The sequence below is a fragment of the Corythoichthys intestinalis genome, chromosome 1, assembly GCF_030265065.1.
Source record: "Corythoichthys intestinalis isolate RoL2023-P3 chromosome 1, ASM3026506v1, whole genome shotgun sequence".
NCBI classification, from domain to species: domain Eukaryota; kingdom Metazoa; phylum Chordata; class Actinopteri; order Syngnathiformes; family Syngnathidae; genus Corythoichthys; species Corythoichthys intestinalis.
The window spans coordinates 22955261-22978194 of NC_080395.1; the positions used below are offsets into that span (position 1 = coordinate 22955261).

General features: G+C 38.4%; 1 protein-coding gene across 4 annotated transcripts in view; it reads left to right on the forward strand.

Moving 5' to 3' along the window:
* rbms1a (RNA binding motif, single stranded interacting protein 1a) overlaps nt 1-22934 on the forward strand; it is a 50622-nt gene that overhangs the window by 20125 nt on the left and 7563 nt on the right. For 2 of the 4 annotated variants that reach the window (XM_057838151.1, XM_057838162.1), the window contains exons 4-10: nt 454-545; nt 11706-11866; nt 11949-12028; nt 12108-12208; nt 17182-17231; nt 17309-17399; nt 17516-17566. In XM_057838151.1, the coding sequence (XP_057694134.1) occupies nt 454-545; nt 11706-11866; nt 11949-12028; nt 12108-12208; nt 17182-17231; nt 17309-17399; nt 17516-17566 (626 nt within the window). The remainder of the gene's footprint in view (nt 1-453; nt 546-11705; nt 11867-11948; nt 12029-12107; nt 12209-17181; nt 17232-17308; nt 17400-17515; nt 17567-22934) is intronic. The other 2 variants (XM_057838158.1, XM_057838168.1) reach the window with 1 other exon arrangement.

Here is a 22934-nt window from a genome sequence, read left to right on the forward strand (position 1 = left end):
TGTAAAATTACCTACTGGCACTGAAAAATGACATTTACAGCCAGTTCAAATGAATTGGACGGCTATCCTTATCAATGACAACGAGTTGCCCTATAAAGGTGAAGCAATATAATATCCACATGCTTATATTCTAAAAAAAAACACAACTCTTGACTGCATCTTTCAGATTTTTGTATAAGACTTTCTTCATTATGAATGTGCGTATTGTACTGGAAAATGTCAATGAAGCGTGAAATCCTCTTGCACAATCTGGTTAATTCTTTAAATTGGGCTAAATGATATTATGACTTCCTATTAAAGATTAATCTTGTTGATTTTTATGCCGTTGGAATTAAAGATGATTTGAGTTCCGAGTGGGATTGCCACTTACACACGTACAGATGGTTCTATTTCTGCTGGCGCTTGTCTTCTATTGGCTGATCACGTAAACCAGAACCGCTCTGCCAACTACAGGTTACGGTTTTGTGGACTTTGACAGCCCGGCGGCCGCTTTGAAGGCCGTCCACGCTCTGAAAACCAGCGGCATTCAAGCCCAGATGGCCAAGGTGAGGAGTTGCTATGCGTTTGTCCGTAGTTCCTTCTCTGAATGTGTGTGTTGTGCACTACTGAATGACATGAGACTGGTCACATGACCTCAGCTGACAAGCTGTTCTTCCCGTGACCTCATTTACTTTCACTGTATAACCAGATGTCATGTCTCCCTCTGCCAAGTAACCTGCCAGTTATGTTGCATAGCCGACCACCAGCTTGCACACAGACACACAGCTTCACAATGTCATATCAACTCACAAATATTGTGACTATGAATATTGTTCATTAGTTATTCCAATCTTGTCTTCTCATTTAAGCCTTTCGGGGACAATGGTCACTAGGAGTGGGAACCTCTTGTTAACTCACGATACGATTTGCGATACAAAGCTCACGATAACGATGATCTGACAATATGGCGATACAACGATTATCGATACATTGGTCAGCAAATCATTCTAGGATATTCTACAAACAACTAATAAACAGAAAGACAAGCTTCTGCTGTGAATTGGAATGAGTTTATCACTAGTAGACGTCCAATCCATTTGAACTGGGAGGGTGGCAGCGAATGAACATTCGTTCATTCGCTGCCATCCCTCCCACTTCAAACGGATTGAACGTCTATGGCAGTCATTGGCAGCCAATGCCAGGCAATGAGGTTATTTTGTGCCATTTAAGGTCATTTACCTATTGATTATCAGTTACTTCCTACTGATTTGGGTGTATTTTATGGGTCACTTCCTGTTTATTTTGAGTTACAGAACAGGAAGTGACCTGGGAATCAACCAAATGATTTGGTAGTGACTGAAACTCAACAGAAAATGACCTGTAAATGCCCCGAAAAATCGGGACAGAATGACTGCGAATGCTCTGGTGTCGAATTACTGCTGCAACGATTAATCGATTTACTCGAGTATTCAGTTAGAAAAAAAGATTCAAATTAAATTTTGCTGCTTCGAGTATTCGTTTAATTAAAGTGGCGTTATAATGGTTTGTTTTGAAGGTATTTGCATTTATTTTCATTGATTTGGGTGGATACACGGCCCTCTAGTCTACCTCATTTCACATGGCTGAATCCATCTGCTCCCTCTTAAGACCAACATAAACTAAGTTTTTGTTTGATCAAATTTTTTTTGAATGCATTTGTAATTTAGTTTAAAGATATATATAGCCATTTTTTGTGGGAATATGTGTATGAGCCATTTGTTAAGATCATTGTAAAAAAGTTAGCATTTTATAGCATTTAAGCTAGCAGACTTTTGCTATGTAAATTAGCCAACTATATAGATCCTTTTTTTTAAATATATATATACCATGTGAGGCTCAGCTCAGGTATTTTAATTTTTTATGTCCCTTATTCGATTACTCGATTATTCAAAATAAATAGTTCATTGATTAATCGGCTACTAAAATAATCGATCGTTGCAGCCCTATTTCGAATGAACGAACGTTCCCAGTCAAAATGGATTGGGCGTCAAGCACTATCAATGGCAGGCTTAGAGTTACCTGAGACACTATTATGGTGGAAGATTTTGGAAGCAACTTGTTGGTCCCTTTTTTTAAACACTGACACCTTTTTAAAACGATATCTCGATTTTTGGCAGGAGCATATCGATAATCTTTTGAGATACGAAGTATCACGATATATCACCATTTCGATATTTTGTCACACCCCTAGTGGTCACTACAGTGGACATCTATTTAAAAGATGTCTTTAGCTTAACTCATTCACTGCCAGCCCCGGTCGGAGTTGGGGCACTTGCTAAAAGAGGGAAATTGATTTTGAAAACATCTTATTAAGGCAATAGACGTCCAATCCATTTCAACTGGGAGGGGCTGGAAAAATGATCGCTTCCAACCCCTCCCAGTTAAAATGTATTGGTCGTCTATTGCTGTCACCAAAAGATTTCTATAACAAAACAAAATATAGAAATAAAATTCCCAGTCAAAATACAAAACGCCCCACTCTTATTTGAATTTATGCCTTATTTGCCATTTATTTTGAATTATATATTTATTTTTATTTATTAAAATTGATGCAAAATTACCCTTTGCTGTTTTTAAATTTAATTTATATTTTTTTTATTTACTACTATTTAAAAAAAATCTCCCCAAAATCGATCATTCAACTAATTCATTTTATTTAAAATTATTATTATTATTATTATTATTATTTTTTTTTATATTGCATGATGTAAAACAATGTGGGCAACACTAATGCTACAATGGGATGTCAAATTAGGGCCGCAAAATATTGTCCTGCTGGCCACAATTGGCCCCTGGGCCGCAGGTTTGAGACCACTGTCCTATATGAATGTAGTCTTGTAAGAGAAAAAAAAACATGTTTGTGCACGAAACGGCTAATCACTAATAGCTAAACCGCTGTTTGCGAAATAGAAAAATAAAGGCTTGATTAACGGTACTATTATTAATATTACTGAGAGATTCACACTCTCGTGCATCGAAGTGTTGTCACATCTGCACGATAGCGGCAAGGCTGCATAATTAACTCTGTGACTCATCCTCGCTTCTCTTTCTGTCTTCTAAGTACTTTTCTCACCGTTTCTTTCCACCGCTTCCGCAGCCCAGACTGTGTTGATATGCTTGAATCCGCAGATAAGAGTTAATTAGCGAAAGGTTGCTCTCTATAGATTTGGATGTAGCAAAGCTGATGGGAACAAAAACAAGACTTGAAATGATTAACTCATTGGCTGCCATTGACGACCTATCTCTTTGGACTGGGAGGGTTGGCAACGAATGATCGATACGGCGAAATTTTTTTGAGAAGGACTAGTACATATAGTATGAAATGTACTATGCATATCTATCATATATATTTATTTATTTATAGAGTGGTCAAAAGTTTACATACACTTGTGAAGAACATAATGTCATGGCTCTCTTGAGTTTCCAGTTATTTGTACAACTCTGATTTTTCTCCGATAGAGTGATTGGAACAGATACTTCTTTGTCACAAAAAACATTCATGAAGTTTGGTTCTTTTATGACTTTTATGGGTTAACAGAAAAAGTGATCAAATCTGCTGGGTCAAAAATATACATACAGCAACACGAATTAGCAATTTCTTGTGAGTGATTACTGACTTGAACAATCATTGACTTGAACAAGTCAGGAAAGTCACTTGGAGCCATTTCAAAGCAGCTGCAGGTCCCAAGAGCAACAGTGCAAACAATTGTTTGTAAGTATAAAGTGCATGGCACTGTTTTGTCACTGCCACGATCAGGAAGAAAACGCAAGCTATCACCTGCTGCTGAGAGAAAATTGGTCAGGAGGGTGAAGATTCAACCAAGAATCACCAAAAAGCAGGTCTGCCAAGAATTAGAAGCTGCTGGAACACAGCTGTCAGTGTCCACAGTCAAGCGTGTTTTGCGTCTCCATAGACTGAGAGGCTGCCGTGCAAGAAGGAAGCCCTTGCTCCAAAAGCGGCACCTAAAGGCTCGACTCAAGTTTGCTGCTGATCACATGGACAAAGATAAGACCTTCTGGAGGAAAGTTCTGTGGTCAGATGAAACAAAAATCGAGCTCTTTGGCCACAATGCCCAGCAGTATGTTTGGAGGAGAAAAGGTGAGGCCTTTAACCCCAAGTACACCATGCCTACTGTCAAGCACGGTGGTGGTAGTATTATGCTGTGGGGCTGTTTTTCTACCAATGGAACAGGTGCTTTACAGAGAGTAAATGGGATAATGAAGGAGGATTACCTTCAAATTCTTCAAATAACCTAACGTCATCAGCCCAAAGATTGGGTCTTGGGCGCAGTTTGGTGTTCCAACAGCACAATGACCCCAAACACACATCAAAAGTGGTCATGGAATGGCTAAATCAGGCTAGAATTAAGGTTTTCGAATGGCCTTCCCAAAGTCCTGACTTAAACGCCATTGAGAACTTGTGGACAATGCTGAAGAAACAAGTCCATGTCAGAAAGCCATCAAATTTAACTGAACTGCACCGATTCTGTCAAGAGGAGTGGTCAAAGATTCAACCAGAAGCTTGCCAGAAGCTTGTGGATGGCTACCAAAAGCGCCTAACTGAAGTGAAAATGGCCAAGGGACATGTTACCAAATATTAGCGCTGCTGTATGTATATTTTTGACCCAGCAGATTTGATCACTTTTTTCTGTTCACCCATAATAAAGTCATAAAAGAACCAAACTTCATGAATGTTTTTTGTGACAAAGAAGTATCTGTTCCAATCACTCTATCAGAGAAAAATCAGAGTTGTAGAAATAACTGGAAACTCAAGCGAGCCATGACATTATGTTCTTCACAAGTGTATGTAAACCTTTGACCACAAATGTATATATATATATATATATTATAATTTTTTTCTTCTTTTTCTTCAATATCCTTATAGTTCCGGATTGTTTTGTTGCGTGTGGCCCCAAACTGTCATTGACAGTTAAAATATGTCCACTCCAAGTTGACTAGGTGTTAGGGTTAGACAGACATCCCTATTAATAATTAAAGGCAAGGCAAGGCAAGGCAAATTTATTTATACAGCACAATTCAACACAAGGCAATTCAAAGTGCTTTACATCACATGAAGACCATAAAAATCACATTTAAATCAACACAATGTAAAAACCAAGACAAATGATCGCATTTAATCACAGAATAAAAATAAATAAATAAAAATAAAACAAAAATAAAAATAAAGCAAAAACTACTACTACTAATAATCATTGAAATCAACAATGGAGATGAGCACAAGAGGAATAGAAGGCAGGTAGGTTGAAATATATAGACAGTTATGGATATGCAGTGCCAAACAAAAGCGTTTTTAGCCCTGATTTAAAGGAGCTAACAGTTTGAGCATACTTCAGACGTTCGGGTAACTTGTTCCAGAGGTGAGGAGCATAATAACTAAATGCTGCCTCACCCTGCTTGGTTCTTGTTCTTGGAACATGCAGAAGACCCGTTCCAGACGACCTTAGGTGTACCAATCGATCGGTTGGCCTATCAATACGGGCTGATTACATGATTTTTTTTTTCAAATCAGTCAATCGCGTCTAGAGTCAGTTAGCCACATTAGCCCGCTAGCATTTGGTCGTGGACATTCGTGGTTTATAAAGAGCATATAAATGCACTTATTGGGCGCATTTGCGACCCCAACATAATGTTTACGATTGTAGTGTCTGCCGAGCTTTGCTGTGTTGATGTTGGAAGGAGTAAAATTTTGTATCGGCGTTCTATATAATCACTGTGTGGTAATTGTTTTATGGCCGCTAAATGGCCCCATTACTGTCTTTTCCTCGTGAGTGAATACATTCAGATAATTCCAGTTTAGTTAAAATTCATATTCACGCTGTTCCAGCACTAGAAGGTATTAAGATGCAGATGTAGTTAAAAGAAAAAACTTGTTTCACACGTGACGTTCAATGTTTTACAATAAAGATCGATTGGAAAGTAAAGGTTCATGCTGTTGTTGATGAAAAGAAAAAGTTAGGATCAGAAAACGATTGAGATCTGGAGGTCAGCATTTTTTTTCCTGAAATGATAGGTAATCGACAGTTTTTTGTTTTACTTACTGATACACTTAATAATTTTTACTAATATACATTGTGTATAAAAGTTCCAAGATTGTGGTTTTTTTTTTTTTTGGGAGCAAACAAGACAGGCTCCAGCACCTCCGCGACCCTTGTGAGGAAAAGCGGCATGGAAAATGAATGAATGAATGAAAGTCCGGAATGAATGAATCCCTTTTTTGTCATTATACAATTGTACGATGAAATTGAGGAGCTCTTCTGATTACAGTGCAAAATAAAGTGCAAAATCGCGTAAATACAGTGGTACCTCCATACGATCGCTTCGACATCCGACGTAAAATTTGACTCGCCACTTGTTTCTACATCCGACGACCTGCTGGAAATACGACGATTTATGACCGTTTATTTGTCTTCCCGCAAGACGGGCGCACGGCGGATTTTCTTGTGAGAGAAATCAACATGGGTTCCAAGAATGTTAGTGCACATGGTGAAAAAAGGAAAATGTAATGAAGATGGAAATGATAGAAAAATATGAGCGTGGTGTGCACGTCCGTGATCTGGCTCAACAATACGGCTGTAGAATGTCTACGATCTCGACGGTCCTCCTCGACTTCCGTTCGCCAGTCTTTATAAGTTAAGATGACAATTATTATTGTGGTTACATCGCCCAAAAAATCGAACATCGCCAAAAAAATTGCCAGCTTCGTCAGGTTTTTAATCATTTATTTCAGCACTTGTGCAACACAACATGCCTACTGTCCGCCGCAGCTGAACAAAGTGAAAGTAAAAAGTCCTCCCTCTGTCAATTCAGCTGCGTGGTGCGTTCAGGTACACCACGCAAAACACATCCGCCCCATTAGAACCTGATTTTCTACATTACTACTGGTATTATTACTATTATTATATTTTTATTCTGATTTTTATTCATAATTTATTTGTTTTGCTCTGTGTAATTGCTATTTGCAATAATGCCAGCAGCATTTATTAAGGATTTAGTGTAGGTTTTCAGGCTGTGGAACGAATTAATGGAATTATAATTAGTGATGCACGATAATACATTTTTCAACCGATACCGATAACCGATAATTTCCTCCTCATTCCTACCGATAACCGATAATGTCAAGCCGATAATTCTATTAAAAGATTTATGTAAAATTTTAAACAAAAGAAAATATTACTGTGCAAAAATATAATTTATTGTTTTTTTTTTTCCAACATAAAATATGAACAAGTCGTCAATTCCAACATCTAAATAATGACATTGTCTGACATTGTGTAATGGTAAACTTTTGGCAACAATTACTTACAGAGTAAATACCTAAGTTGCACAAAAATGCCTTTAAAAGTAAGCCATTCCTAACGTAACATGAATACACTGCAAAACACACTTCCTTAAAACTAGTCAGTTTTAAGTGTAAATCTATTGGAAATAAGTGAAATTATCTGCCAGCACTTCATGTATATTTCTCTCAGATTTCTTGGAAGAAAAATAGCTAGCTGAAAATAATCTCAACAGCCTTATTTTAAGCAATACATTATTATACTTAATCCTAAAAAAAACTTGGAAGAAGAAAAGAGTTTGAATATTTGTGGCTACAGAATATTATTGTTATTTCATTACAACAGGAATGTGCATATTTAAATTAATAAGTGTTAATAAGTGCCAATAAGTTTAGATTATCTACTGTGACTGTAATTGAGCAGACAAATAAGTTAAATTAATTTGAAAAGTGATTGCTAATGTTATATGCTTTGTTGCACACTGTGAAAATGATTAACTCAAAAGAGCGAGATGTCATGTACCCATTCTGCAGCGCTTTGTTTACATTTGCGGCACTCACGAGTCGCGACATTCGCTTTACAGCAGCTAAACTGATAAACGGCAGTACTATTTGGATGCAGTTGGAGCTCGCATCTCCGTGCGTGTTGTTTTGTGCCTGAGTTTTGTTAAGCCGAAAATAAAGGCGGCATTACAAAGTCATCTGACCGCTCGTCATTTTACATACTGAATGTATTATTGACGGGCTGACTTCGTTTTCTCCATGTTTAAATTATCATCTAAACACTGTGCCGTCATGATAAGCTTGCTTACTGGACATCACTTTTCCAAATGTAGTGGTGAAAATGTGATTGGCATGTTTTTCATGAAGAATGGTGGTCGTATAAACTGCATTATTTTTTTATCCAGGGCTTTGGCTCTCGGGTCATTTCGGTAAAAAAAAAAATCGTGTCTCGTCTCAGCGGCGGCTACGTTCGTACCGGATAATCCGCCCGCACCGGCCGGTTTGCCGCGGCGTATTCGGGGCCTGGCTCTGCTCACACGCCGTGAGGGAACGCTCGAGAAACCGGGGTGTTCGCCGGAGGTCCTGAAGCCGGGGAACCGGGCTCTGCCCGCCCCGCCAATGGCGAGGCGGCGGCGGCCTGCCGGACCGGCCAGAGCGGCGGGCTCCGTCGGAAGACTGCTACTTGCCGACTATCGGTCTCCAGTCGTGCCGGTGTTTAGCCTTAGATGCGAGTTTACCACCCGCCTTGGGCTGCTTTCCCAAACAACCCGACTCTGAATCGTCACAAGCCCCTAGGTTAACTTAGTGTTTACAATAGCTTTAGCATTCCCGCTAGCAGCAGCAGCCTGGCATTCGTTCCAAAAATCTTTGTGATGCAGTTTTAAATGGATGCTGGGTTAGTGATTTTGAATGAGGACGCTTTCTTTCGGCCTCTTGGAACTTCTGCGGTACATGTTTCGCAAATGGCGAGAGCGTCGTTTTTTTAGTAACAGCCGCCATAATATTCCACTATTTCTTGGCATGTAACTCCGCCTCCTCAACCCCTCCTCCCTCAGGGGCTTCAGAGAGGGGAGAGGTTGAGGAGGCGGCGTGCTGAATTCTTCGGTTGTGCACATTTGGAGGCTAAATTAAGTATATAATTATCGGATTACATTATCGGTTGAAATATTTATTATCTGGATTATCTGTGTGACGTCATAATTGCCATTATCGGCCGATAATTATCGGCCACCGATATTATCGTGTGTCTTTAATTATAATGTATTCTTATGGGAAAATCCTGCTCGACAAACGACCATTTTGACTTACAAACAAGGTCCTGGAATGAATTAACTTAGTAAGTAGAGGTACCACTGTACAGAAATCTTAAAATTTTTACAAATTTGAAAATGGAAATACAGTTGTACCTCGATATACGATCGCTTCGACACATGATCTTTTCGAGATCTGATATAAAATTTGACTTGACATTTGTTTCTACATCCGACGACATGCTCTAAATACGATGATTTATGACGGCACCACAGTATGTTTTACCGCAAGACGGACGCATGGCAGATTTTCTTGTGAGAGAAATCAACATTGGTTCCTACAATGTGAGTGCAGGTGGTGAAAAAAAGGGGAAAAGGTGATGCTTACCGTTACCATTGACATGAAGATAGATATGATAGAAAAATATGAGTGTGGGGAGCGCAGCCGTGATATGGCTCGCTCAACAATACAGCCGTTAGACAGTCTATGACGGTCCTCCTCCGTTCACCAGTGTTCTTGTTCATAAGTTAAGATGGCAATCAGTATTGTGGTAACATCGCCAAGGAAATTGCCAGCCTCATCAGGTTTCTAATCATTTATTGTGTATAGTATAGTATAGTATTGTAGTATAGTGTATATGTATACAGTATATATAATATATATACTGTATATACAGTGGGGAGAACAAGTATTGGATACACTGCCAATGGGTTTTCCCATTGTCAGTGTATCAAATACTTGTTCTCCCCATTGTATATATAATATACAGTGGGGAGAACAAGTATTTGATACACTGCCAATGGGAAATACTTGTTCTCCCCACTGTATATTAGTATAGTGAAAGTGAAACTAACTCAGCCTTAAAAAGGCTCACTATCAAGTCAGCCACGCCATGCGTTCAGGTAAACTACGCAAACACATTCACCACATTAGAACCCGGTTTGTTTCCTTATTTTAGGTAATATTATTATTCTGGCTATTATTATTCCAATTTTTTATTCACAATGTATTTGTTTTGCTCTTTGTAATTGATATTTGCAATAGTAACATCAGTATTTTTTGAGAATTTAGTGTAGGTTTTCAGGCTGTGGAACGAATTAATGGAATTATAATGTATTCTTATGGGAAAACCCTGCTCGACATACGACCATTTCGACTTACAAACAAGGTCCTGGAACGAATTAACTTCGTATGTAGAGGTACGACTGTATTGAAATGGCAGCAAAAATAATGGTTCACAGCCCAAAAGGAACTATGGACTAGGGCTGCAGCTATCGAATATTTTAGTAATCGAGTAATCGACTGAAAATTCTATCGAGTAATCGGATTAAAAAAAAAAAAAAAAATTTCGGTAAAGAGCATTTATAAATATACATGAGAAAAAAAAGACATTTAATCCAATATTGAACTGTTTTCAATCAATCAATGTCTTTATTTTCAATGTACATTGTTGAAAACAGCCAACAATTGCATCTCAGATGTGACTAGAAAAAAAATTCACTGCTTTCACTGAAAAAACTTCTAGATCTTATTAAAAAAAAAAAAAAAACATATTTCTTACCTAAAAATGTAATTACGCTTGATAACACACATCACTTGAAAGCTACGTGTTTTCCCCACGTGTTTCAATTGAATTTCCATTTGTGTCAAGCTATTTTTAAGTTCTAGTTAAGTTTAAGTTAGTCTAAACTGTAAGTGCTGATAGGATTTTGAGTTTTTGCAGTGTTCAAAATAAATGTATGATACCTGCTGTATTGGACCACATTAGTGGCCAGTGCCACTTGGTGTTTTATTCAGCAATGACTACTGAGCTAAAACTGACAGTTAGCTTTATTATGTTTTAATTTTACACCCTCATCACTCTACAGCGCTGTGTTTTTACAGATTAAATAAAGCCGGTATGTAAGACAGGTTAGCCACGCATCGACAGTGGTCATAATCAATAGAAACCTAGCCCTCCGAAGGGCTAACGTTACATGAGCGAGTGACAGTAAAGTTATATTTATTAACGCTGAGTAGTCTACTGCTGAAAGATGGCGGCTGTTTACTAACGCTGCCCAGACGCGGCCGAGTCTGTCATTTCGCTTCTAGTCCTACATACATGCGATATATATGAGACGCATCGGACACTACCTGCGACCACACTAGCATCATATGGGCGTAGTTTTTAGCAACGTCGGCGTAGTTTGTAGCGGCTGTCGGCTACAGTAAGTTTTTTTTTTTTTTGCTTCTTTCTTCACGCATGTGACGTCAGTGCGTTGTCCCGCATTAAAAGTAGTCCAGGCAAAATGTGATGCTTAGAGCTGGCAAAATTAAACGATTCCTCGAGGTGAATAAAATTACTCAGATCAGTTTTTAAACTCGAGTTGCTCGAGTATTAGTTTCAGCTCTACTATGGACTAGTTCAATTTTGGAACAATGATGTTGAAATTTGTCATTAACAATTTGTGAACTGAACTTTCAACTAGTTCACATACAACATGGTACTACTCAGATGGTGTGCAAAATAAAATTCAGACTTGCCTGAATGCTGTCAAAAGCCATTACAGTCAACCCTCGCTGAAATTTTTGGTTGATGCCGACCCTCAGTCCAGAAATATGACTACGCTTCCTCTCCTGTGTTTTCCTCTGTAAGCAGCAACAAGAACAAGACCCCACAAATCTGTACATTTCCAACCTGCCTCTGTCTGTGGACGAGAAAGAGTTGGAGAACATGCTACATCCCTTCGGCCAAGTCGTTTCCACACGCATCCTCCGCGACTATGGCGGCAACAGCCGAGGCGTAGGCTTTGCCAGGTCAGTCGCTGGAGAACCAACGATAAAGCAGAGCGTGTAATCTGTAACGCAGTTGTTGTTGCACCTTCCCATCTCCCACCAGGATGGACACCACTGAGCAGTGTAACGCGGTGATCTCGCACTTCAATGGGAAATTCATCAAGATCGCCTCCGGAGCTCTGGGTAGGAAAGCGTTGGCCTTTGTGGAGGCGGTGATGAAAATGGTTCTTCTCAAAGCATATTCCTCTTGCTTTTCCCTCAGCTCCCTCTCAGCCCTTGTTGTGCAAGTTTGCAGACAGTCAAAGAAAGAAACACGCTCACGGTGGATTTGTTCCCAATGGACAGACGGGAGATCTCAGACTAGTACGTATCGACTTTAATACTTTCCATGTACGCACCGTCCAATTCTATAGTTAAACGGACTTACAGGTACTCATTGGCTGTCATTGATGACACTAGATGTCAGTCATCGGCGGAGTTTGACTTTTGGGTCTGGGGGCACAACATGTTGATGACCCCGAAACGCAGTGTCCGCAATAAAACTTACAAGAATATTTATAATAATAAGTTGACAACAAGCGTTTTTTGTTTCCCATCATTCTAAAGTGGAATTCTAAATCAGGCTGCTTAGGCAATACTTTTCGCCAAGATCGTCATCCATTGAGTATGGTACGCCCGCCGGTGTCGTGCCAATGTAGTTACCCCAGTCAAAAATTGTATCCCCTGGGCGGAACTATATGGAGGTTGATTTGTGACTTTATTATTCAATCCAAAAAAAAGTTGCTTCGATCAAAATATATATTTTCAATGTATAAAAAAAGTCACTTCAATCAAAAAAAATATATTTGAAACTCAAAAAAATGCATGTGTACGGAGTTTAATAAAATGTGAGTACAGTTTAGTAAACTGTGGGTACAGTTTAGTAATCTATGGGTACAGTTTGGTAAACTGTGGGTTAGAGCTGGGCGGTAAACCGAAAATTTACCGTCACCGAAATTCTTCACGATGACCGACGTAATTTTGACCATGTCGGTAAATTCGGTAAATTAATAAAACAAGAAAATAGTCTTTTCATCGCGCTTTGACTCTGTGTTGTTCGTCTATGCTCATTCCCCTTTAAGAAAGCAGTGAATGTACTTACGTAGGGAGTCACGTGATCATCAGGAAGCCAATCAAACAGAAGCCCGGTAAGCTAACGCTAGCAGCTAATGCTACAAGCAAAACGTGATGGAGTGTGGCTTAAGGGAGGTTCGCCAAACTTTCACCCGACATTTAATAGACTCTTGGTGGCATCCAGACGGGCTTTCACCAGCTGTCTTCCCTTGTTCTCACAATTTCCGGAGATGGTGCTTTCAGTGCTTTCTACCGGTAGCCAGGCCACAGGCTAACGCTAGCCGCTAACGCTAGCGGCCGCTAGCGGCTAACGCTACAAATGAACGTGATGGAGTCGGATAGCGGCTCTAACCTTGTCGAAACGGCTGAATTTAATGAGTGGATTGGGCATGGACTGCATCTAGCAATTACTATGTCGCGTTATTTTGTATCTGACTGTGTGTGATTTCTCTGATAGCTTTTGTGATGGTAAAGCATTCAGCATAAAGCACAAATGGCCCCAGCTATTTTTCTGTATGTGTTTAATTCTGTGTCATTATTGCTATCATAAAATCTTAAGTGTTTCATTTGCAGAAGATCAATATAGCTTTAATGTGTGTCTGTCTGTCTGTCTGTCTGTTTGGGGGTTCATGTATGTGTGCATTTATTAAAAAATGCACTGGGGGGGGGGGGGGGGGACCCTGAAACCATAAAGTAAACACTTGTATTGAATAATTATGTCACAGCAGCCATTAACAATAAATTGTCTTTTTGAAGTGTACTGTTCGAGCTGCAAGTCATTTGTGTTACAATGACATGTTTGCACAGGCATATCGATTTTGACAATGTACATTGTTCAAGCCATACACTCTGTTATAAATGCTCATACTTGAATTCTTATTGTTTACAATTCATTTGTATAAACCTAATGTCTAGACTGCATGTACATTTGTTAAATATATCAAATTGAATGCTGGTAACTAAATCAACAAGAAACTGTTAATCTGTATTTCATGCATTGATTCAGATTTTCAAATTATATAACAGTCCGCTTGGACGACTTTATCGTCATTTATCGTTATCGAGATAAATCTGCTCCATTTATCGTGATACATGTTTAAGGCCATATCGCCCACCCCTACTGTGGGTACAGTTTGGTAAACTGTGGGTACAGTTTGGTAAACTGTGGGTACAGTTTAGTAATCTGTGGGTACAGATTAGCTATGATTTTTTTATTTTTTCTACCCTGGCACCCGGGGGGCTCCGTACATGTGAAAGCTATTTTTCTTTGATTTTTTTGGGAGGGGGATTGTAGTCAAGTTTTTTTTTTTTTTTTTTTTTTGAAGCAACTTTTTTGATTGCAGTAATGTTGGTTTGTGTTTGGGCCACATTTTGGCTAGGACGTTGTTGTCTTTATTATTCAATCAAAAAAGTTGCTTCAACAAAATATATATTTTCAAAAAGAAAAATCACTTCAATCAAAAAAAAAAAAACATTTCAATCAGAGAAAACGTTTTTGAATGCGAAAAAATATCTGAGATTGAAAAATTTGCATTTGAACACTTAATTTTTCATTGAAAAAGTTTTCTTTCTTTTTGTGTTTGGGCCATAGGACATTTGTGACTAAATCATTCAATCTCCCCAAAAGTTGCTTCAATCAAAAAAAAAAAAATAAAAAATAAAAAATAAAAAAAAAATCAAAGAAAAAAAATCATTTGGAAAAACAAAATTGCCCTCCCCTAATTTTTTTTTTAATTTGGGGAAAATTATATGCAAATCAAATGACCGTCTAAGGTGCTAGTCACATGATCTGTTCGAAAAATTTTTTTTGTTCATTTAATTCGTTTTTGGCGCAGTTTTATTGCTTTACAACTTATGTATACATATAGGAAAGTCAATTTCATTTCAATGACACTTTTCGGTCACCGAGGTGGGGGGCTGCCCCACCTTAAAATCCGCTTATGATGTCAGTGGTACTGAAGTATTAGCATTCACGGCCAGTCGTCACAGAATAATGTAATAGACAACATCTAGTATAAATGAACTTCATGCGAAAGATGGTAGCAGAAAGTACATCAATATGCAAACATTTTTGGAACTCTGATAATGGAGATAATAATGTTTAAACTAGTGCTGCAACGATTACTCGATTAATTCGAGTAATTGGATAAGAAAAAATGCTTCAAATCAAATTTTGCTGCTTTGAGTATACGTTTAATTAGTGACGTAATGGTTTGTAATTCGTTTTTTAAATTTGGGTGGATACACTGCCTCTAGTGGCAGCAGTGAATAAGCCATAACTCATCTAACATGGCTGAATCCAGCTGCTCCCTGTTTAGACCAACATAAGGTATGTTTTTGTTTTAGCTAATATCTTTGTTTATGCATTCCGTATTTAATTTAGTTGTATATTTTGCAGTTTTTTGTGGTGATACGTGTTTCAATGATTTGTTAAGAGCTTTGTGTAAAAAAAAAAAAAAAAGTTAGCATTTTATAGCATTAAAGCTAGCGCACTTAGCCAATTGTTCTTTTGCTGTACTAAGATCCTCTGTTTATTTTTTAATATAGTTTGAGGCTAAGCTCAGTTATTTTAGTTTAGTTTTAGATGCATTTATTGCTCTTACGAAATTAAATTGCAATTCTTCATTGTTTGAAGAAACACTCAAGAATTTTGTGTTCGCATTTAGTGCTCTTTCGAAAGTGCAACTTAGCAAGCCTTTGTTTTGCATCTCCGAAAATTTGTTCTGCAACGCATTTAATTTTCCTAATTAGGGCTGCAGCCATCGATTATTTTAGTAGTCGATTAATCGATGAACTATTTAGTTCGAATAATCGAGTATTCGGATTAGGAACATAAAAAATGCAAATACCTGAGCTGAGCCTCAAACGGTATAAAAAAATTAATAAATGAGGATCTATGTACAGCAAAAGAACAATTGGCTAACTTGCATTGCAAAAGTCCGCTAGCTTAAATGCTATAAAATGCTAACTTTTTTTTTTTTTTTTTAAACAATGCTCTTAACAAATGGTTCAGACACATATTCCCACAAAAAACTGCTAAATATACCTATAAACTAAATTACGATTGAATTAAAAAAAAAAAAACTTTTGTTTGAGCCAATGTTGGACTTAACAGGGGGCCACTGGATTCAGCCATGTGAAATTAGGCAGACTAGAGGCAGTGTATCCACCCAAATCAATAAAGCTAAATCAAACACTTTCAAAACAAACCATTACAATGCCACTTTAATTAAACGAATACTCGAAGTAGCAAAATTTAATTCAAATCTTTTTTTTTTTTTACAATCGAATACTCGAGTAAATCGATTAACCGTCCCAGCGATATTCCTTATCCGATTACTCGATTATTCAAATTATTTGATAGATTAATCGATTACTTAATCGATAGCTGTAGCCCTAGTTTAAACACAAAAAAAAGATTTACTAGCGCAGCCATTGTGTGATGATCCTGACATGATACTCATGAAACGGGTAAAAAGTAGCTAAGAAAATAGGCACACACTCTTTATAGTTTCTGTACCTGTGCAGTCTGTCGCCGTCCTCCGTCTGAGACTTGGGATAAACTCGAGGAGAATAATAAAGGGTTAATATGGAGCCGCTGTCTGACATTGCTGTCTATCCAGTTTACCATCTTAATCCTGTCTGTTCTGCTTACTGCTTGTCAAAAGTTGTTATTCTTAGTTGAGGTGAAGAATAAGCAATTGACATTGAGTATCTATGTCATCAACCTGTGCGTCTGAAGCTGAACATTACTGCTTTAATTCACACAACATCTAACGCAAATGATCCAGAATTGTGACTCGGTCACTAGGCTGTAATTTACCGTGTAATGCCAGAGTTAAATGAAGCGACAGATTCTGTTAACGCCTAAGCGTGAACCACATAAATACTGTCACATTGTCGGACGCCAAGGCATGACTTGACAATGTTGGCTAATTCTGACTTGCTAGAAAATGTAACGTGTAAAATATAGTTGGTTCAGCTTGAAATTTTATCAGGGTTTCCCCAGTGCTTTATAAACCTGGCGGGGTGCCAGACTGTGCAATTGACAAAACTCTAGGATGAAGCATTGTTAATAAATGACTTATAATAATACAGTATAGTCATAATTTTGGTGGTGGGTTTCTCTATCACTAGAATTTACAAGTTTTAACCTTGTCTATGATTTATCAATTTATTAAAGTAATCTCTGATATTTTCCATTGTGAATTTCTCCTATATAGGGTCCAATGACTCTTACCTATGATCCCTCCTCAGCAGCTATGCAGAATGGGTAAATACATGTCCAAAAAAATGGATATTTTATGACTTTTTCCATTTAATAACTTGAAAATGTTCTCGGTTACTCAGGTACTATCCGTCTCCATATCCGGTAACCAACCGGATAATGGCCGTGCAGCCTGCTATGTCCCCCTACATGTCTCCCGTCTCTGCGTACCAGGTATGACCAACATTTGCAAATGTTAATCAGCGTTTAAAAAACATTTCTAAAGAACTTTTGTATGAATGTTAATTTATACTTGTCTCTCTGACTGGGCCTGTCCTGTCATTTCAAAGGTTCAGAGTCACTCCTGGGTGGCACATCAGCCGTATATCATGCAGCACCCGGTAAGGCAACATACATTTACCAAATGTGCGTGCAGGAAGTGGGTGTGGTGTGTGCCTCGTCCGCAACTACACGACAGTAACTCATTATTTTAATTCGACCTGTTCTGCTGACACAGTTAAAACAGCAACTTCACCCAAACACAACTCCACTTCAGCGGTTGGAACATGTTTTTCCAATATCCAGCTTAACTCTTTCAGGGACAGTGGTCACTATAGTGGGCAGCTATTCAAAAGTTGTTTGAAGGGGAATTGACTCTTAGTCATTTAAAAATAATATTATTACTGTAATTTTTGGACTGTAAGACGCCAATTTTTCCACACTTTGAAGCCTGCGTCTTCTAGTCCAGTGTGGCGTATTCATGGATTATTATTTTTTTACAGGCCAATGAGCTGCGTGTCTTCTTGTGTAAATATCCCATAACATAACGCGTGACGCATGTGCTTTATAGTCCCGTGCGGGTTATGTATGAGAAAAAAATGTACCGTAATTTTTGGACTATAAGCTGGTGGTGGTTAGAAAAACATAAATTGTCAATGAAAGAGATAAGGCTGCCTTTATATGGCGTCGTAATTAAAGTTAATACCACTTGTTGAGTCGAAAATTCCTTCTCAAATTGTATTTTCTACTGAAGAACTAAGCTTTCAAAATGGCGACGTGCAAATAAGAATTTATGAATGGTAAGAAACAATACGTTTTGAAAGAAGATTTTCAATTTTTACGTAGTGTACACATTTATAAAACTTTCTTTTAATCAAGTGTTTGCTAAACTGTTCAGTTACAAACAAAAACATACCACTTGGATTTTTATTCCCTACATTCTTTTCTTGTTGTGGTAGATGAATGAATAGGTCCAAAGCACCTTTGCCCACACAACAAACTAATAGTAAAAGTCGGTGTTTGATTTATTTATTTTTTTGCTACAACAACAAGAGCGCTTGAAAATGACGTACATGTAGTCCCTGGGTTACGACGTACTCTGCTTACGCTATTTCAACTTTGCGACGCCAGCGTCTCTTCCACTATTTTGTCTCCATTTTTTTTTTTTTTTTAGTTGCAAAAACTGTACCGTATTGTACCTCACATTATCTTATTTTTTACTTTTTATTAATTATTAACTAGTGCTGTCAAATTTATCGCGTTAACGGGCGGTAATTAATTTTTTAAATTAATCACGTAAAATATTTGACTCAATTAACGCATGCACGGAATGACTCGTTCATGCGCTGCCTCAAACAGTTTACAATGACGCCATTATAGCACATTGAGAGCGAAAAGGCAGAGAAATGCGAGTGGACATAGGCGTTCATTGGACCGCGCCTTTTATTGGCTTAAGCTTTGGCAAATCTTTCACACCAAATATAAGTATTGTGGCGAACGAAGTGGGAAAGAATGAAAGGAGACTATCGTTTTGACGCTTAATTGAACACAACGCAGAACATACTGTATACCATTTGCAGCCACTACTAACAGTCATGGTTGCCCAACTTCCCATCATGCATTTGGGTAGAGCAGGCGACAATCTTTTTCTTCACACGCTTAATTGAACACAACGCAGAACATTTTGTATACCATTTGCAGCCACTACTGACAGTCATGGTTGCCCAACTTCCCATCATGCATTTGGGCGAAGCAGTAGACGATCTTAACATCTTAATTGAACACAACACAGAACATACTGTATACCATTTGCAGCCACCACTGACAGTCATGGTTGCCCAACTTCCCATCATGCATTTGGGCGGAACAGTTAAGTCGCTACAGTATCATTTAGTGAAAGCACAACAAAAATAATATTCTTATCTCTCAAAAAAAATAATGTTCACAAAAAGAAAAGTGCCCAATGCAAAGAGAACTGGCATTCCCAATCAAAATAGCTATGCAAAATACTCATAAAACTTACTCAGACTTTGCCTTGGCTAGATCTCTAATTCAGGGGTTTTCAACCCAGTCCTCAAGGCACACTGTGGGTCCTGGTTTTTGTTCCAGCCGATCCAGCAGAGACAGTTGAACCAATGAGGCTTCTGCTAAAACAAGCCACACCTGACTGCAATCAACTGATTGCACTTGTAAAACACCAGATTGGGGAAAAAGTGTTGTCATCTTGTTTGGTAAGAATGAAATCCTGCACCCACAGTGTGCCTTAGTGGAATAGGTTGGGAACCCCTGCTCTAATTAATATAAAACTAGCCATAAACACCTTGTGGTGTACTTCAAACACTACCTTACGTAGTTAAAGACACTTTGGAAGAATGGCAGTGAGCCCATGTGACGTCCCGCTCGGCGACGTCAACAATGGCGAGCTATTAGTTTATTTTTTTGATTGAAAATTTTACAAGTTTTGTTAAAACAAAAACATTAAGAGGGGTTTTAATATAAAATTACTATAACTTGTACTCAAATTATCTCTTAAGAACTACAAGTCTTTCTATCCGTGGATCCATTTAACAGAAAGAATGTTAATAATGTTAATGCCATCTTGTGGATTTATTGTTATAATAAACAAATGCAGTACTTATGTACAGTATGTTGGATGTTTATGTCCGTCTTATCTTTCCATTCCAACAATAATTTACAGAAAAATATGGCACATTTTAGAGATGGTTTGAATTGCGATTAATTAAGATTAATTAATTTTTAAGCTGTGATTAACGCGATTAAAAATTTTAATCGTTTGTCAGCCCTATTATTAACGTGAAGTTGTTCAGCTCTACAGACATCAAACAAGGCAATTGTGCTTTTTGAAGCTTTTTACTTTCTTCACTTTTGACAATTTGTAAAGCTGTAACAGTATGTACACTTATGTTCAAAACGACACGAATTTTAACAATAAAACACTTGACACAAAACAATTGGAGTTGAGACGTCCATCTAGTCTGCTCAAGTTGTGAATTTAGTAAATTAAATTAGCCTAATTTGCCTGACAAAAGTCTGCTAGTTTAAATGCTACGAATGCTAACGTATTTACAATTTTCATAGCAAATTGCTCACACATATCTCCACAAACTGTAGCTATGAACTTAATTACAAATGCATACACGAACATATATTCGCTGAAACAACTTACAGCCTTATGTGGGCAAAACCAGAGCGCAGCTGTCCTTTATTCATGTCAGACATCTGAGTCTGCTCTTCAGTAATAAGGTCGATAGTCCAGCCAGACCCAACGCTGCCACCAGAGGGCAGTGTGTCTTCCATCATCACACAAAATACAATACTTCTGGACTTTTTCGGTAGTTAAATTTTGGGGTACTTAAAGCAACACTAGCTAACTTTTCAGCCTTTATAAAATCTTTTCATAACATTTGTGATGATACGTCGACTGACAGCTAGTTGAATGACACCTCTTTTGTATCTTGAGGGGGGTCTGTATCGCTTTCACCGGAACTAACTAACTTTGAGGAGGGTGGCAGGAACCCTGATCCACAATAAAACTACATATATGCTGACTGCTTTACGGCATACGTCACTTCCCATTTTCCCCCATTCGTTATAAAGACTGAGGTCGATGTGAATGCGTTCACGCGAATTCTGCAGAGATGACAGGGCAACAAAAGCGACAAAAAGTGTTGTCCGAGGAAGGGAAAAAAGGCTGCCAGGAAAAAAGGATACTAAAGAATGGTGTGCAGTGTTGTTAATCTTACTGAAAAAAAGTAATTAATTATAGTTACAAATTACTTCTCCCAAAAAGTAATTGCGTTAGTAACTCAATTACCTGAATGTAAGAGTAATTAGTTACTTGGCAAAGTAATTGGTGATAATTACTTTTTTTTTTTTTTCCCTCAAAAAAAAAAACAAACAAACAAACAAACAAAAAAAAACATTGGCCACACTATGTGAAGTTTTTTGGTACAATTGGCCCGAGCCCAATTCTTTACCCTAATTTACTCTTTACCCTGAATCAACTGTTAAAAGTTGTTAGAATTGCTCCCATTATTGCATTAGTTCCCTTCTCTCTACTTTCGACATATGAAAGTTTTAAAACTGTTTCATCATTTAAAGATAGATTCAAGTCAAGATTTTGCCGATTTAGAAGTATTTTATATAAAAAGTTACTTAGGTTCGCTAGGAAGGTTCTCTACAACAGAGCCGTCCTAAAAAGTCTACTGCTTCAAGATGGCGGCTGTCTACTAACGCATTTAGTGCCATATCTGTCATTTTGCATCTAGTTGTATCTATATACAGTACATGTGATATCTACCATGTCTACTATATCTACCATAACATGCGGGCGTAGTTTGTAGGCTATCGGCTACAACATGTATTATTGGAGCTACCTAGCATCGCGTTTGCTCGGCGTCACAACTTTCTTGCCTCCTCCCAACTCCTGCTCTGCTCTGTCGTCTCGGTGAGTCCGTCTCCCTCAGACTTTTCGACCAATATAGTAACGCATAGTAACGCATGCCTTTCCGTCCGCAGTAACGGTAACGGCGTTGCCAAGATGAGAAAAGTAATTAATTAGATTACCCACTACTGAAAAAAATAACGCCGTTAGTACCGCCGTTATATTGTAACGCCGTTATTAACAACACTGATGGTGTGACCCCTACCCCCAACCGAACTCGTGGTGGGGGAGCGGGGTAGTCACACAGTTGCTAATCGTCATATGGTATTGTTTAGCCACAACTGGATTCATTACCTTATTGCTATTCATCCTTCACACAGCCGCTGGAAACAAATGTCGTTTAACCCATCTGCAGGCCACCAGGAGATCATGATTTTACGACACTGTGCGGGTGTGCACTGGTCCTCATGGGAAACGCAGTCTTTCTTAAGGCCAAAACTGAAAAGTTACCTAGTGTTACGTTAAGGGGTTAATTCAGACTTGCGCGGAAATGTGGTTTATGTCGCTAGCATGGGAGCGGAAATCAGTCATAACCTGGGGACTACCTGTACTCGTAATACAAATTAGCTGGTGGTAAGATTCATCTTTCCCACAGCATGTGAAGGCAGCATTAGATCCACGTACTAATCTTCAATTCTCAGTCTGTCTTGCTAGTAATGTGCAAGGATAGACTTGGTGTGGTAAAATTAAAGCCCTAACATGTATTTATTTCAAGTTCCAAGTGTGCATGCGTGTGCATGTGATAACGAAATGGAACAAGTGGAGAGAGAGATTGTCAAGCCCTCCAGCAGCCTTCCCTCTCTCTGGATCCAGCAGGAAATGCCTGAAGCAGCAACCGTCTTGTGACTCTTTGACTCGTCCAACAGATGGTTTCCAATGGAGCAAGTGTCTCTGCTGAGCTGCCCCTCCCCCGACGCGTTACCGGGAAATGCTCGATTCCCCAATGACTAGGCGACGGAAAACTAAGGATTTATTCAATATCCTCGATTACCGAAACAAAAACTAGCGCTTTATTAGTCGTAGCT